Below are 17,144 nucleotides of genomic sequence, written 5' to 3'. Positions count from 1 at the left end.
CGATGGTAAAATCACTCTCACAGTTTGTCGAACAGATCTGTATTTACTAGATTTTGCCACCAGAGGGGAGTAGATGCATAAGTACCCAAATCAAACCAAACCCTAAGATTTTACTTCAGGCATAGTCAGGCCTACACTGAACATTTATGTTTGCAGAAAATGTCATTTTATAAGCTAAACATCCATTAAGCTATGCACGGTGTGCATTTAATTATTAAAATATATAAATAGTTTTATGTCTTAGCAGTTTAGCCCAATAAGCATGTGCTAGCAGTATTGCTTTAACTTGCTTTATCAGTTTTAACTGTATTGTGCAGATTTCACAATAGCAATTTAATACTATCCATAGATTCTATCTTGCTTCATATATATATATATATATATATATATATATATATATATATATATATATATATATATATATATATATATATATATATATATATATTCATGGAGTATCATAGGTGGATATGGACGAAAAAAAGAAGAGAAAGTATAAAAATTCACTGTAGACACGAGGCATGGGAAACTGAAGAAATAAACTGAAGGAAAGGGCAAGACAGGGGAGTAAAGGAAAGGAACTGATTAAAAACCATCTGATCAAGACCTCAGGCGGCTTTCTCTCTGACTGCAGACTTTGGCTGTATGCTGCAGACAGTTTCAATTTCAAGCATCTATATTTATCCTTGAAGAAAAATGAACAGTTAAGCTGAATAGTATAGGGAGACTTGGGGCAATTGTGACAGAAGGAATTATAGCACACTACATGTGAGAATTTCTGAGAATTCTGAAAACAATGAAATCAAAATTGCCAAACCTTTTTAACTTACCCTCAAAACCACGTCTCTTTTCTTCTCTGTCTATGTATGCACTATCATCAGAGGAGGTTAATTTCCTCCAGCAAAATGTCACATGTGAGAACCCAATTCTTATTTAGCAATTAACAATGATTCAAAAGTCATGTTCGGTCTTGTTTTCTAATCAACATGCTTAAGTCTTCAGTCACAATAGGGAAGAGAAGACGATTGCAACTTCATTAAAATGTCAAGTTGGAAACTGATCATGATATAGCAAAACAAACAAACAAAAAAAACAATTCAGTGATTAGTAGTTTCTATTAATTAAATAGTAATGTCCTAGACAATTACACACATATAAATGAAAAATAGCTCTAAAAAAATTATATATATATATATATATATATATATATATATATATATATATATATATATATAGCAATAATTAACTGAAGTGTTAAAGGATGTCTTTCTTATAAAAAAAAGCTTTTGAGGAAAATGTTCCAGGATTTTTCTCCATATAGTGGACTTTAGTGGGACCCAATGGGTTGAGTGTCCAAATTGCAGTTTGAATGTGGCTTCAAAGCTCTCCCAGACAAGGAATAAGGGTATTATCTAGCAAAACAATCAGTAATTTTCCTAAAAAATTACCATTTAAATACTTTTAACCCCAAATGCTCATAATGCAGCTTGCATTAGATCTATGCAAGTGAAACTTAGTGCATGCATTACTTAATCACGATGAAAATATCACACATTTTCTTTGTCTGTGCATGGTTCAAGAAGATAGAGTAAGGCAAAAAATCTAATTTTCTCCTCCAACTTCAAAATCGTCCAACATAGTTGGTTTTTGTTGTAAATACTTGTTTGCTTTGTAAACACTGGGTTGGTACTTCTACCTTGTGTTACCTTTCCAAGGTAGCTACATATGGCTTTAAGTCAAGCTAGCGACGCTGATGCTAAGCTAGTATTGTGCACTTATGGTTAAAAAGTAGAGAATGTTTTTAGTAATACAACATAATTGTAAGTCTTTTTTTGTAGCATAAATATTTGATTATTACGATTGCTATGTTTCCAATGACAGATACATTTTCTAGTGAGCGTGTTGGCCCCAGTCTCCCCTGCTGATATAATGGCCTAAATGAATTCATTCTATTTCCAAACTAATGAATTAATCTGCTGAGCTGCTAATCAGCTTAAGAGCCTGTAGAGACATTTAGCCGTGAGTCTGAGCAGACACACATGTTCAGATCACAATAGCCAATGATAATTTCCAAAAATCAGCATATGTGAGGATGACAATGAGTATATCATCAAGACTTTCATTAATGTATTCATTTATTACTATAAAAGAGGGTAGTAAGATCATACAGGCATCTTTACTTTGGCAGTAAGGACAGCCTTTGTATATGCATGCACATTTTATCAAAGATGAGGTAATCTGTTTTAATCTGTTTCAGATTATGGACCACGGTCAGGTGTGGGATAAGGGTTAAGACCAAGAAAACAACAGATTTACCCTCCCCTCAAATGTCTGACAGACCCAATTTATAAAAGCATAGTTGCTGTCAACCTGAATAGATTAGGGATTTGTCACACCTGATAAGAGTGATCCTTTACACTCCGATGGGATCGGATCCAAATCAACCCAGGTATAGATCATCCAGTCCTGGCGTTTACCAGCTCAGGGCACCAGTCCTAACAACTCACCAGTCTGGAACATTGTGTTCAATTTAAAGGTCCAGAAACCTTTAACATGTTCACATTCCATACACATGATACACTGTCTATATACCAAGGACAGATAATTCTAAAATGTGATGGATAGCACCATGACCAAGGTTTTATTTGCATCAGTGACAGAATAAGATCTTTTCTCCAGATGCACTCTGTCAGTAATGACTGTCAGGAAAGAGCCCAAATACTAGTGATGGTGAGTGTTAGCACAGAACATCGAGACAGTATTATCTGTTTTGCAGGCTGTCTGAGGAACTGTAGTTTCTACACAAGGTGTTTAATGTAGGGAGAAGGGGGGGAAGAAAGAGCTGCAGAGGGTTAATGCGCCACATATGGCCGGCTTGGCAAGCCAAGAACAGGTTTGCTTGTACTTAAAAGAGATGAAAAGAGATGGGGGTAGGCTGGGAAGAGAGCGCTTCCATTATTTTAACTCACTCGAGGCACCTTTGGAGCAGAGACCAGACATTTCTGAAAAACGCGTACATGTGATTCATGTTGGGAATTTAAATGGGATCATATGACGATGCTGAAAAAACATTATTTTGTTTACAATGCAATGTGTTAACATGGTTTAAGGCTCAAAAAATGCATACCTTTTTACAAAGCTTGTCATTCTGAAAAGCATGGTGTGCTCTATTTGGCCAGCTGTCCAGTAATTTGCCGAATATCTAAAGTTTGTGGTGGAAAGAATACTACAGCAAGAATAAGTTATGTCTTCTTTCTTTGCGTAAACAGTTGGATGATGCATATCAGTTAGAACGATACCTCTTTGCGTTGGAGAATTTAGTCTTTGCAACTTTATGGATCTTATCTATGCGTGAACAGCTTGTAACACTCCAAAGAGAAAGAAATATTTGAAATCGCATCGCCTCTATAATAATAAGATTAGATTTTCGAATACTTTAAAAAATACAGATTCATATCTGCTGAATGGCACTGGTGTAAGAAAGTATATCACTTGGATGTTTTTCAGATAATAGCTATAAGAATTTTTTCATATGTTTATTATTTGTTTTATCTTATAATTCTATGAGACACAGATTCTATATTAAACACAGGAAAATAATTTGAGCATTACACACATATATATATATATATATATATATATATATATATATATATATATATATATATATATATATATATATATATATATATATATATATATAATGAGATTTACCATGACAGTATTGTAATTATTGGACAAAATGCCATGGCCTACTGAAATTTATGCACACAAAATGAGTTTTAAGAATATTGTAATACTGGAGTACAATATTAACATGCAATAAACATGTAGCATGCTTTAAATCACTGTACATATAGTAGAGCTTGAGAGAGTCATGTGCCAAGTGCAAAAATGAGGGTAAACTGCTTAGATGTATATCAACGAAGAGCAAATACACATAACCTTTGTCTTTAAATGTCATGTCTAAACGATAAAATGAAAATTTCCACGTAAGACGAGTGAGGATGGGGAAGGGAGGTTGAGGAAACGCCTGCGTGTTTAAACTAGGTGAGACACAATAAAGTTGCTGGTGGTAACATAGGACACGGAGGAGACAACAGCTTTTTGTGGAATAGCATGTCTTTAAAAAAAAAAAAGATGACACGAAGCTGTGCGTGCTACAAAGATGTCATGTTGACTTTGAAAAAGGATATGCCACGTTCTTACAACGCAATTCAATTAAGTTTCAGTAAACCTTGAGGCCAGAAAGAAGACAAAAACTTCGTGCGTCAACGGCACAGTCAACAGGTCCTTTTGTGTCTCCGCAGCGCACGCAAGGTGAAGCGCTCTGGACGACGTCACTCAAGCACACAGATAAGACATTTCAAAGAAACGCGATACTTTTCAGCTGGACGAGAAGGACAGTTGCAAACTATACATGAAATACAACTTTAACAGTATTAAACAAACTTGGTAAGAGGGAATTTGTTTTTGGAGGAGTGCCAAGAGCGCGACGAAGCTTATGTCTGCTCTACAGCTGATACTCGGCGGACTCTGTGGTCAGATGTCTCATCACTGAGGACAACACATGAACACGCCGAACTCGGAAACTAAGCCCCATGGTTAACAGCACATAATGCATCGATACGGATCGCCACCCAAGAGCTGGCTGGGGCTTCGTCTGCGACTAAGTAAGTGGGGTTTTGTTTGACGTGTTGCTGCCTGCAGTTAAAGTAAAATAAAAAGGTGTACCTGTATGCGGTGCTTCTAGGTGGCAGTTATGGCTAAAACAGCGTACCGACGCGATTAATCAAAGAAATAGTTCATTCTGAATTCTGTATTCATTTAATCACCCTCTTGTCATATAAATTAGCTGAATGTCCCAGTCGCTCTTTTCCATTTAATGAGAATGAATGATTTCAAACATTAAATAATCACAGAAGTATGATAAAAAGTGTAATACCTGAGTAATTTCAATAGGACATTCCCACTCTGAAATAGTCAGACACTGTATGGTTATATTTAACTAATTTCTGGACTGTATGTTTGATAACTGGAAATAGTGCGGTTTAACTCGTACAGTAATTAGACTATTGTGTGTTTGTCAGTACAGGATTATATCTTTTTTTGTCTATTTAAATCCTGTTTTTCTGCCACTCTTTGTTTTTTTTTTCTTCCCTCAGTCCTATATTCGGAATAACTTGTATTTTATAGTATGTTGTGACAGGTAGATAGACAGCTTGGTGGTTTACCTCTTTACTGGCTTATCATAAGGAAATATGATTCAGTCTGTATCAACAGTCAACAGCTCTGTTTCAACAGAGATTGCATTTAGTTTGGAATCAATGTGGAAAAAGTGAGAAAAATATGTTGCAATGGTAACACAGTGATAAGGAATAGAACAATTTAGAAAAATGTATGTTAACTTTTTCTTTCTATATAATAAATAAGCTGATTTTACCAAACGAATGGAGGTGATTGAAAATTATAAATGGTGACAATCATTATATTAAATGTAAACTAAATTTCCTTTTTGACTAAAGGTAATTCTAGGTTTCCTGTTTAGACTTTGTATTTATTTACATGAACTGTTTTACTAACGTTTCATTCATAGTTTTTTTTTTTTTTTTTGGGCAAGATTGGCCAAAAGCTCATTATTTGACATTCTTTTGGCCAAATATAAATAGTTTAAAATCCTTAAACATAAACATTAAAAAATAGTTTTACAGTGGAAACAAAGTGACTCTTCCATCTAAAGGAAATTCCTCTTGAGTTCTGTCTGTGAGGTCCAGGGCCATGGTTATTAAATCCAAACTTCAAACTAACAAATGGGGCTTTTATGAAGCTCACAGTTTATCAGTGAAGCTATTGAGTGGTATTTCTTAAAATAATGTCAAATATAGTCTACGCTTTTGAATTTATGGTGAAGAACATCAGTAATATAGACTTGTTTACCTGGCTTTGAATAGGAACCGTTGCATGGAACTGTCTTGTCTATTTGAGAACTGTCACTTGGCTGACTAATTTGGCATCTAGCCTCCAAACCAAGCCCATTACTAATTTCAGGTTGACTGCCCTGTTCGCCATGTGCACGGCTGTCCTAATGCTAGTGTTTTAAACAAAGATAAACAATGTCAGGAGAATCACAGATCAGAGGATTAGCCTAGTTATTATAATTGACTGTAGTAGCTGTCACACCACAGTGTTCTTTCATGTGTGGCCAACATGCTGGTGGTAACACTTGCTTTTCATGCTGAGTACCATGAGCATTATGACCAGCAAAATGCAGTGCTGCAAACAAAAGTTGGGTATGGTAAATGATCCTGTCATTAGCCTTTAAACAAACTGAATACTGAAATATATCATATTATATCTCACCTAGGGTGTAATCAATGCATAAGATAGTGGGTGTCTGCAGCAAGTTTAATATGCACAATTCTAAAATTACATAAAATAAATAATCAACAATTAAAATTCTTAAATAATATAACAATTATAAATATATATATATATTATATATATATATATATATATATATATATATATATATATATATATATATATATATTTTACATGTATTTACTAATTTATATCCAAAATATGATAGACACATAGATAGATAGATAAAATTTAACTAAAATGACTGCTTCTTTTATATCCTTAATGCTTTTGTCTGCCACACTGTATCTTCAGTTCTTCTTCTGGTTGCAGTAATCTGTGAATTTTTATAATTTTTTGATTAATTTAATAGCTTTTCTTAGTCTTAGTCTTTATTTAAACCTTTTGTGTACCATAAGTAAACAACAATACTCCAGATGAATGAATTAAATATTCAAACAGCAACAGAGCAACATACAGCAGAAACAAAACCACACTAGCATGCCTCAGCAATAAAGTTCAGCCGTAATTATTTAATGTAATAGCCAGATGAAACAAGCTGAAATATAAAAGACACTGTCGTACAGCAGCTCGCACAGAGAAATGTCTTGGTGAAGATCAAAAGAGCTTTGTTGTTTGTACATGTCCCAGCGAATGATTAAGCTGACAGAGTCTGAGACTGCGGCGTATTGGCTTGACTGCCACTGGAAGCCTGGTCATTAAAACTAACCCCTGCACGTCACACTGCTCCAAATCACTACCATATGGCTGGAAATGTTGGATCCCAACAGCTAAGACTCTCCCATGCTACTCTCTAATTTGTTAGAGCAAAATTAGAAATTGCGGGGGTTCTGGAGGGCACTCGCAAACTCTTGCAAGCTATTCTCTTAATCTTTATCTTAACCCTTTCTCACTTTTAACTCACTAAACCTGCTTTTGAAAGTTTTTCATCTTCCATTGTGCTCTGTATCCTTGTCTGTGACTTGAGTGTTTGTAAACCATAATTTCTACTCTATATCATACTATAGCTCTGAGATGCATGCAGTCTGTGGGCTACAAGTAGGTGGACATCTCAAAAGGCAGCTTTGTATCTCTTGCCATTCTGAAAAGTCACAGGTCCAAGTCTCCCTCACATCCCAGCATGCACTTCACATGTGGATGAATGCATCGCTTGTCTGGCGTAATGTGTGGGTCAAGCCCCCCCTCTTTTTCCCCCTTCACATACTGGCTCACAAAGTCCAAAGCACCCTGCCTGGAAACTTTAGAGAAATCCAGTATTCTGAGAACTTTTCTCCATAAGAGAACTCATTCAGGTTTTAGTACTTACTGCAATATGGAGAAACACGAAGAGCAGTAATATTTAAAAGACTGATGTTTGGTTCAAGGTGTGAAGAACATCATCTTGATCTTCGCAAGTGAGATGTGGTGTTAGATTTATCGTTGCGCTTGGATTGTAAGGCACAATGTTCTATTGGCGCAGACATGGATCTTATGAACTGGAAACTGTGCCATGTACACAGAGTGAGTTGGGGGTGGAGAAGTACACCTGGACCTCCCTCATGGACATTACCCAGAAGTCTTGTGGTAAGAGATTTTAATTGAATGGTGAATAGTGTGAGACAGTTCAGTTGAATCGTTATCTGTTTTTACCTTCATAGGTAAACTGATTAATTGTTTTTAAAGTCATTCAATTGTATTTTTTGAAGATATTTCATGACGTTTAAAGGAATAGTTCACCCAAAAATTTAAATTCTGGCATATTTTAATCACGCCCAAGCCATCCTAGGTGTATATGACTTTCTTCTTTCAGGCTAACACAATCAGAGTTTTTTTTTTATTAATCCTGGCTCTTTCAAGATTGGTAATGCTCGTGGATAGTGGCCATTATCTTGAAGCTATTATCACATGCCCCCTGAAAAAGATTGATGGGTTTTTGTAACAAAAATATTTATAGTTTTCAAATGATAACATAAATAACGGACTTCCGTTTATTTTTTTTTGTGAGAGTTTTTGCTTCTTTGCTGACTTCTGACTTGACATACGAGTCATAGGTGAGCCAAGAACTCTGTGCTCTCACGACCCATCAGTCTTCTTCAGAGGACACGGATAACCCCCCCAGAGGCTCAAAGGTTAGTTTCATAGGTTAGTATATCCTATTTGCGGAGCTTCAAATAATGGCCGCTATCCATAAGCATTACCAAGCTTGGAAGAGCCGGGATAAATTTTGAAAAAAAGTTAGTTTTTTTAATTTTTCATTTTTGGGTGAACTATTCCTTTAATGTGGTTGGGCTCTGTATTGTACTTTATTTCCCATGCCATGTTTCTTCTCAAATGTGTTTTCACTGAATGACTAGTAGGATAAGATTGCAATATTGTTTTCAGAGGGCCTTTACTTCATCTAAAAATGAACTTTTTCATCAATTACTCACCTTCATTTTATTCCCAAAACATGCATGAAATATGTAATAAAACCATCATAAAACTAGTCCAAACAACATATTCACAGTTTTTGATCATCTGAAGTAATGTTTTTTGTGTGATGAATTGGCTGAGGTTTTAGTTACTTGCTGAAAATTTTGCCTAGATCAGTGGTCATCATATATACCATATAAAGGGCAACAAATGGCATTCTGCTAGAAATAACTCCTTTTGTGCTCCATGGACAAAAAATAAGTCATACAGGTTCTTCAAGACGCATTGGATGAATAAATAATGATAGAATTAACTTTTGCCAGTGAACTGTGGCAGTAAATAAATAAATAAATCTAGTAGAACAAAGTGTCTTTTTTACCTAAAAGGTTATTTTTCTTGGCTATGTGTGTTGACCACCTGTTTGGTTTCCACTAAGTAGTCAGAAAGTTTTAGAGACCACTGTGACACCAAAGTGCAGAATGAGAGAGTGAGTTTTAGCTGTATTAGCCATATTACCCTTACTGTTTGATCTGTGCACTAATGACCTCCACTAAGATTGACCTTTGCCTCTGGAAATATTTTTTCTATCTAATCACTCACTTTATGCCTCTTTCAGTCCTTGCAGTCAAACATATTGCCTTTTCTTATCGTCTGAATCTTTGGTGGCACCTTAAATCTAGTGGCACACTAGACGGTTTTCAGATGGCCCTTTTTTTTCAAATTGTTTTTCAAAACATGCTTGTCTGTTGTGGTTACATAAGCAGGTTATGCCCAAACTCACAGCATCGGTTGAGCCAATGTTGCTATGTCGGGCTCTATCACCTAATCTCATTTGAGCCCAAAATGCAAGAGGATTTGTTTGCCAGAAATAAAGAATCAGTGACATCTCTCCTCCCAGCCCTACAGCTGGTAATGTTTTGACATTCTCAGACCTTTCAAATCATACATTGGCATCCATGGCATCAGTTTGGTGTTCCTCCAATGGAGGCAAAGGAAACGAGTATTAAATAAAATATTTCCGTTCTAGCACTTGAGACACTAGATGTGCTTAACGCTCCTCAGGAACTTCTGCAAACGACTAGGTAAACAAAGGGGCATGAAAAACAGATCCTGGCATTCTGCACATTCCTTACATAGAGGATTTCTTAGGAGGTGCCCTCTGCCTCTGACTAAAGAAGGAGAAATGGAATATTCTTCATGGAGAGATGGAGGCGAGTATGGAAATGGAATGTGAGCAGTGTAGAGGATAATATCTAGAGTCTGGCTTGGGCTATGTGGTGATGTTCAGCTTTCAGGAAGCTAGAAAAATGCAATTCCTTGATGAAGTAGATATTGTGTACCTTGTAAATGCCATGCTATATGAATACATTCACACAACTATATGGGTGTTTCTTCAACCTCTGACACTTTTTTAAGTGGCAGTGTGGCTAGAAAGGAGAATGAGGAGTGAAATCGATTAAAAAATTCTTACACTTTTTTTGCATTAAACCCTGTGGGTTTCTAGGTAAGTGGAATATCATTGCCATCACTGAAAGGAAAATCAACCAGTCTGCCAGCAAGCTTGTAATGTCTGGAAATCTCAGATTTCCGCCAACTTTTTTCGCTCTCTCTGTTTTTCTCTCGATTTTCCTTTTTGTGTTATTGTCCTTTCTTCGGTTTTTAGTCAGTCCCTCCCCTTAAAGTTGAATATTTACTCTCATTGTAATCATCTTTCTCTGGTACCCTGGTAGTCAATAGTCTTTATGGCTGAAGGAAGGGATGTCATGGACAAATCAAGTTATACAGTTAATTTGGTCAGCATATTATGCAGTTAAGTAGTTGAGTTATATTACTAGCTCATGTTTGTGGTCTAGTGCTTTCTGATTGAGTTGCTTTTTCAGTCGCTCTCTCTTAAATATCCTCTCAGCTGCCTCATCTTTTGCATCCCATATTGCTGTTATGTCTTTTGGCTCATGCCCAAAGACATATCCCCCCACAGGCTCACAGAGTTCACAAGTCTCTAAATGGTATCCTAGTATGAAATGTCTCAATCATATTTATCTGCTTCATTTATCTTCTTTATATTACTACTAGATCCATATAGAGCTGTTCAGTTGGTGGCCCTGAAGCTAGGATAAAAAATTTAAAAATATTTAAAAAAAGTTTTCTCTGGTATTTTAATGATTTTTTGGAATGTTTGTTTCATTGTGTAATATGCAATGTAATCGTCAAATATTCATGATTGTGTGAATACATCAAGTACATATTTGATGATTCAGATTGTAGAACTACAGTCACAGGTTTTGCAACTGATTCAAGTATTTGCAAGTATCGTCATAAACTCAATAATTTAGGTGAAAGTAAATTAAGTGAAAACAAACAGTTGAAAAAGAAAACATGACAGTATATTGGATCCTGGCAGATCTAAAAAGCGACAGCAGATATTTCTTACTGTCATTCATGTTAATTAAATAACAAAACAGTAAATCTCTCATTTTTCTTAACTAAATCACTTTTGTAACTTTAATATGAAGAAATATATATGTAATTTACACAGTGAAGAATATGCAGTGCTTTATACACTTGCTTACTTTATACAATGTATATCACATTTCACACAACACACACACACACACACACACACACACACACACATATATATATATATATATATATATATATATATATATATATATATAGTTATCATGAAATCAAATGACTCATTGTGATATAAAATTCGTCAACATCACTTAGCCTTTACAGTTAGGCTTACAATTTGACTTTACTTTTAATACGTTCCCACATATGGTTAATCTTTAACCTTTTTTTATGTTGTTTTAGGTGAGAAACCTTTACAGGAGGAGAAAATTGGCATCTTGTGTCAGCACCCCAACTGTCCCGAACACCGACTTGCTTCCAAGGTGAGCCGTCAGAATGAGTCACAGGGAAGCCCTGTAGGGTGGTAAATGTTCACCTCTGAAATGTTTTTGTGGACTTTTATGGACAAAAATCCCAGGCTTGACAATTGCATTTATCCCATGGAATATTCCAGCACAATAATAATTTGTCAGCATGTGTGCTTAGGGATCTGACAGGAAAAACAAAAGTTTTATTTGTCTTTGTGCTGTTGAAAGTTCACTGGCGAGAGGACGGAAATGATCTTATAGGTGGCATTTCACCAACCTTCTCCTGGGAGTCTGGGGATACAGGCATGGAAAAGAAAGATTAGGGTATATGAGGCTGTTCGCATATAAACACGCTTAAACAAAACACAATATGTCTCTCCCTTCCTGTTGTTCTGTCTCTCTCCCTTTATACACACTGCCTCTCTTCTTATGTCTCTCTGTTTGTCTGTTTTTGATTATGCTTTATTGTCTTGGGACCATTGCCAAACTGGTTTGACTAAAAAGTCAGTGTATTCCTTCCTGTGTCCCTCTTTCTTCTAAACATCAGTCACTCCCATTATTTTGTCACTGGTAAACCTAAACCTATTTATTACAACACTTTCCACTTTTGTATTTTACCTTTAAAATCGTTGACTATAATGCAGCCATATAGTAATATGAGTACTGATGTATTAGATATAGTAACCTTAAATTGGACAAAAACATTTGTGTGTGTGTATATATATATATATATATATATATATATATATATATATATATATGTGTGTGTGTGTGTGTGTGTGTGTGTGTGTGTGTGTGTGTATACACCTAAACATCAGAGGACCAACTGAAGTGCAAGTCAATTTAGTTTCAGCTCATATCTAAGTGGAAGATTATTGGCCAAAATAATGCAGTTTATCAATCCTGGTTTCTGAGACTAGCAATCTTTTGTTTAGTAAGACCAACAAGGCAGCCTATCTTGTTGAGCAGGTACAGATGAGAGAGTACTGACAGTTTCTATATGCAAAAATAATTGCCAGTAACAGCCCTCTTCAAACTCTGGATCCAGATAAACCCTGTATAAAGGACACCAATAAAGTTTGTTTACACTGAACATCTCTGATTCATTATAGGACATCACAGTGATGTTTGCTTGTTTTTTTGGTGTCCTACATTTCCTGTCAGCTCAACTCTGCCAGTGTCCTCTGAACTTTAGCAAGCTTTCGAAAAAAAAAAGAGTCTCTGGGTAAACACTTCTGTTTCTAGTCCTCTCTGATCGAAGCCAGACTTTACTTAATGTACCCGATGTTTTTATCTAAACCAGGAACACACTTATGTCATTACCCTTAAAATATGGAAAGATGAGAGGCACTCTTGTTTATTTGAAAAGGTTTCTGCTGAAAAGGAGAGTTTAAGTGTGCGTGTATGAGTCTATTTATGTTTTGAGGTCTTTGTGGCTTGTCTCTAGTGCACTACAAGTTTCATGTAGGTTTGTTCTTCCTGTCTCCTGCAAGGGGTCAAGAGGTGAAAATACACAAAGATGATGACGATAGTTTTCTGTTGACGTTTAACTTCTCATCCTGCTAGCTGACATTTAAAGCTGAAGTGTATATTTTTTAATGTTAAAATACTTTAATCTCAGATAGCTTTGAGTACATTAATATTTATGCTTTTAGTTTGTTTTGGTCACAGTCAATAAACTCAAAATGTATAATTCATGAATTTATTTATTTATGTATTTATTGTGCTATACAAACTTGTAAATGCAGGAAAAAAACAGAACTGTCACTTAATTTGCAAGATAAAATATAAACCAAGAATTGTGAAAAAAAATCTGATTAGAACTAGGAGATAATCCAGAATTGTAAGGTGAAATCTCATCGCATTCTGACTCTCTTTTTGAATTGATTTTATTTCTTGCAATTCTGAGTTTATAACTGAGTTATCTGATGTTTTTTATTACTCAGAATGGCAAGAAAAAAGTCAGATTTGTGAGATATAGACTCAGAATTGCTTAAAGTCACAAAAAAATTTTAAGTCCATGATGGAAACAGACTTTCATAGTTAACAAACATTTAGAAACAAAAGCAATATTCACAATATACAATTCCATGTTTATTAAGTAAGCCACTAATAGATTAATTTCTCTGAAATTGTTATACAGTTCGTCTGACCAATAGTAGCCAGAAGCAAGAAAATTACACACTTCAGCTGCTCTTGTGTGCAAATGAACTGGTGTATGTCTTTATTTTAGTATGTGGCAAAACTGGATCCATTAAAGATTAATTCTGCATTAAGCCAACACAGAACAGGATCTGTAATATTTTAGCGCTGTGTGAGCATGTGTGTGTTTATGCATTGATAATTTATGTATGTGCGTGTGTGCGTTTGCATGCTTGTGTGCATGTGTGAATGTGTGTGTGAAAAAGTTACGAAATAGGCCGGCCATCCTTATCCCTTACACAAACACAGACTAAACAGTGACTGCACTATAATAAACACAGACATTAGCAGCTGACTGTAATTTGTGTTGTAAAAGATGAATGTGCTGCTTACAAAGACACCAAGCTGGAGCAGAACATGCGTTAGCAGATGGGATAATGGTGTCTTTCAGACACTTTCTTCAGGAAAACGCCAGAATGTCGCCTTGTCACAGGGTTGCCAATGTCTTGGTTTCAAAGGCTTGATTTCAGTTAGAAAAGTAGGTTAATTGCTTTTCAGTGTTCAATAATATATTTAATCTTTTAGCTTGAGGTTAACCTGGCATCTTGTTGATATGGATTTTCCTCACAAAGTAATTTTAAAGACATCAAGAAGCTCAACCATGAAATAAGCTTATTAAATTGATCATTAACCCACAAATGAAAATTTTAATGATTTTTTTCATGTTGTTCTTAACCTCTATGATTTTTCTGCACTATATGGAGTGTACGATTAAAGTCAGTGGGGTCAATACAGCACTGAATGTTATTCAAAATATCTTCTTTTGTGTTGCTTTTCCTTAGCAGTTTCTCAGGCTCGTTTACAGCCATTAATGTGATATAAAGGATTATTTCTTCTTCAGCAGCAGGTCTGTGCTTTGTCTACTCTATCACTGCTTTATGTCTGTCTCTGTGTTACCTAACAGCTGAGTCTGTGAAGAAACTGAACTGAAACTTGTAGCACAGCAGCCTTTACAAATGCACACTTTCAAAACCTTATGCGCTGCCTACAATATTTAAAGGACAAAAGAATTGAAAAGAGGAGCAAATTAAGATTCATGGAATGCTTTGCATTGTGAATAAACACTGCTGCTTTCTACCACCAGATGGAGCAAGAATACTCTAGCTGCTAGGAAAAGTTCTACTTTGTGTGCAGCATATTTGAAGGAGAAATTTGTACCCATAAGAAAAAAATAAACATGATATAACCTTTACAAACCTTTTTAGGACAACCAATTTTTAAAGCTTAAATTTAATTAGACTTAATTGAATATACGTAGATTGAAATTGAAATAATACTGCAATAATTATTTCAAATTAAGTTAATTTTAAATGTTTTGTTTTGTTGTTGTTGCAGGAAATCAAAGTAGATTTTGTATAATATTATTATCTTGATTGTTTTCTTAAATTTTTTGTTCTTTAATGTTATATATATATATATATATATATATATATATATATATATATATATATATATATATATATATATATATATATTTTTTTTTTTTTTTTTTTTTTTTTTTACTTAAAAGTAATACTTTTGTAGGTTGATTTCTTGAAACATTTTAGCAGTGTATTTCTGTTAAAAACGTTTTTATGTTTGTTTAAAAATCCTATCCAACCCTGCCCAGCAACATTGCCTTAACCAATGGTGTTAAGACAAAAATGTGGGGCGGGGCTATCTGTAATCCCTGACCAATAGAAGTCATTATGAGTGTTTTGTGAAACCATTTGGAAACAGTCATTGTTTACAATACTGTTTTATGGCAGTAATGGAGGTAGAAAGACAGAAGATAGATAGACATAATTCAGCTTTAAATAACTTCTTCTCCCTAGTTGTACTTTCTTTTTCTCCCAGTGGCACTGGCATGAGACCACATGTGAAAACAACCTATATTACCTCTCATATTTCCTGCTGTACTGGCTGTGAGCATGAATATCTCTAATTCTGTCCTTGTTTGCAATTTTTCTTTTGCCAAATACAGCTCTCTGCTTTCTCATTCACTCCTTTAAAGGAGACCTCTGATGTCACCAAGTGGGAATTAAAACTCTGGATGAACAAAGAGGTCACAATGCATGACCCCTAAAGAGTAAAATTACAGTCATTTTCAGCTCTGCATCAGATATCAGAACCTCCACTGCCTCAGGCGTATTCACGTGTAATGACGACATGCTTTGAAACTAAGCCAAACGTCAGTTGTTTGGATGAGTGCATAGGATCAACATACTATTTTTTAATTTTTTACAAACTCTGAATGTAATATACCTCTTAATATGTAAAGAATAGAGCAGAAATTTAATTAATTAATTACGCAACATTGGTTTCTTAAATAAGATATTATTATAATAGTTTACTAATGTTAACTGAAAGGTACAGTGTGATACCCTGATTAACCCAGGGCATTTTTTAAATGTTTGAGCACTTCCCATCATTCTTCAGAGGTACAAACAGTGAGATCACACTTATAGTCCTCTTACACATTGCAGTCCTCATAAGGGAAGGCCAAGAGACATAGCCACAGGAAGTTGTTGTGGATTCAGGGTTGAGTAAAAACAGGAAATAGATTCAAATGTGACGTTTAACTGTTGAAAATGTCCTTCATGATGACACTTCTGTCTCCTCGGATTTCTGAGAGATTGCTGCCTCTGGGACATGTTTTACCTGACCTCTCACATCCTTTGATCTTTTGTTTAGTCTTTTAGAGTCTTGTTTTTTTCTGTGGTCAGTAACGGCATGTTTTAAAAAAGTTTTGAGGTTTGTATGTTTGTGCATTGTCGTTTTATCATCCTCAGGTTCTTGTGATTTTATTAAAGCAGAGTATTTTATGAATTTAGGACATTATCAAGCCTGACATCAGCCTGCTATATAAAGCACAGACAAAGAAAGAGAGGAAGGATGGAGAGAGTAAAAGAAAGGGGGTTTTGATACTGTAATATTCTAGATTTGGTAGAAGTAAGCATAGCCGCAGGCTTCAAAGACTCAGTTTTTTTGTAGGATATCCTGACACCACATGACCCAGGCCCCTGCAGGGGTGTACTCTGGGAAGAGTCGATGGAAGAGTCGATCAAAGTAGATGATTGCAAGAGAGTTGGTACAGATTTAAGATGGAAATAATATAACTAAAGGAAAACGCCAAAACACAAGTCTTTCACACCACTGTATTTACTCTTTGTTTAAAATATTTCCTCATTTCTGTGTCAGTGAGATTCTTCATTATTAGCACCACTAGCAGACAGATTAGTAAGTGTATAATTTTTTATTAAACAAAAAACAATTTTGGGGTTAGTATTTTTTGTTGGAATTTTT

General features: G+C 35.2%; 1 protein-coding gene across 3 annotated transcripts in view; it reads left to right on the top strand.

The window, feature by feature from the left end:
* Positions 1-4,360: 4,360 nt before the first annotated feature.
* The window catches only part of plekhg5a (pleckstrin homology domain containing, family G (with RhoGef domain) member 5a), a 34,141-nt gene continuing 21,357 nt past the window's right edge, over positions 4,361-17,144 (top strand). The window contains exons 1-2 of one of the 3 annotated variants that reach the window (XM_043252477.1): positions 4,361-4,673; positions 11,593-11,672. In XM_043252477.1, the coding sequence (XP_043108412.1) occupies positions 4,619-4,673; positions 11,593-11,672 (135 nt within the window). In that variant the 5' untranslated portion in view covers positions 4,361-4,618. Of the gene's footprint in view, positions 4,674-7,733; positions 7,945-11,592; positions 11,673-17,144 lie in introns of those variants that run through there. The other 2 variants (XM_043252476.1, XM_043252479.1) reach the window with 2 other exon arrangements.

The sequence above is a fragment of the Puntigrus tetrazona genome, chromosome 11, assembly GCF_018831695.1.
Source record: "Puntigrus tetrazona isolate hp1 chromosome 11, ASM1883169v1, whole genome shotgun sequence".
Lineage (NCBI taxonomy): Eukaryota > Metazoa > Chordata > Actinopteri > Cypriniformes > Cyprinidae > Puntigrus > Puntigrus tetrazona.
The sequence above is the reverse complement of the archived record's forward strand: the minus strand, read 5'-3'. Positions and strand labels throughout refer to the sequence as shown.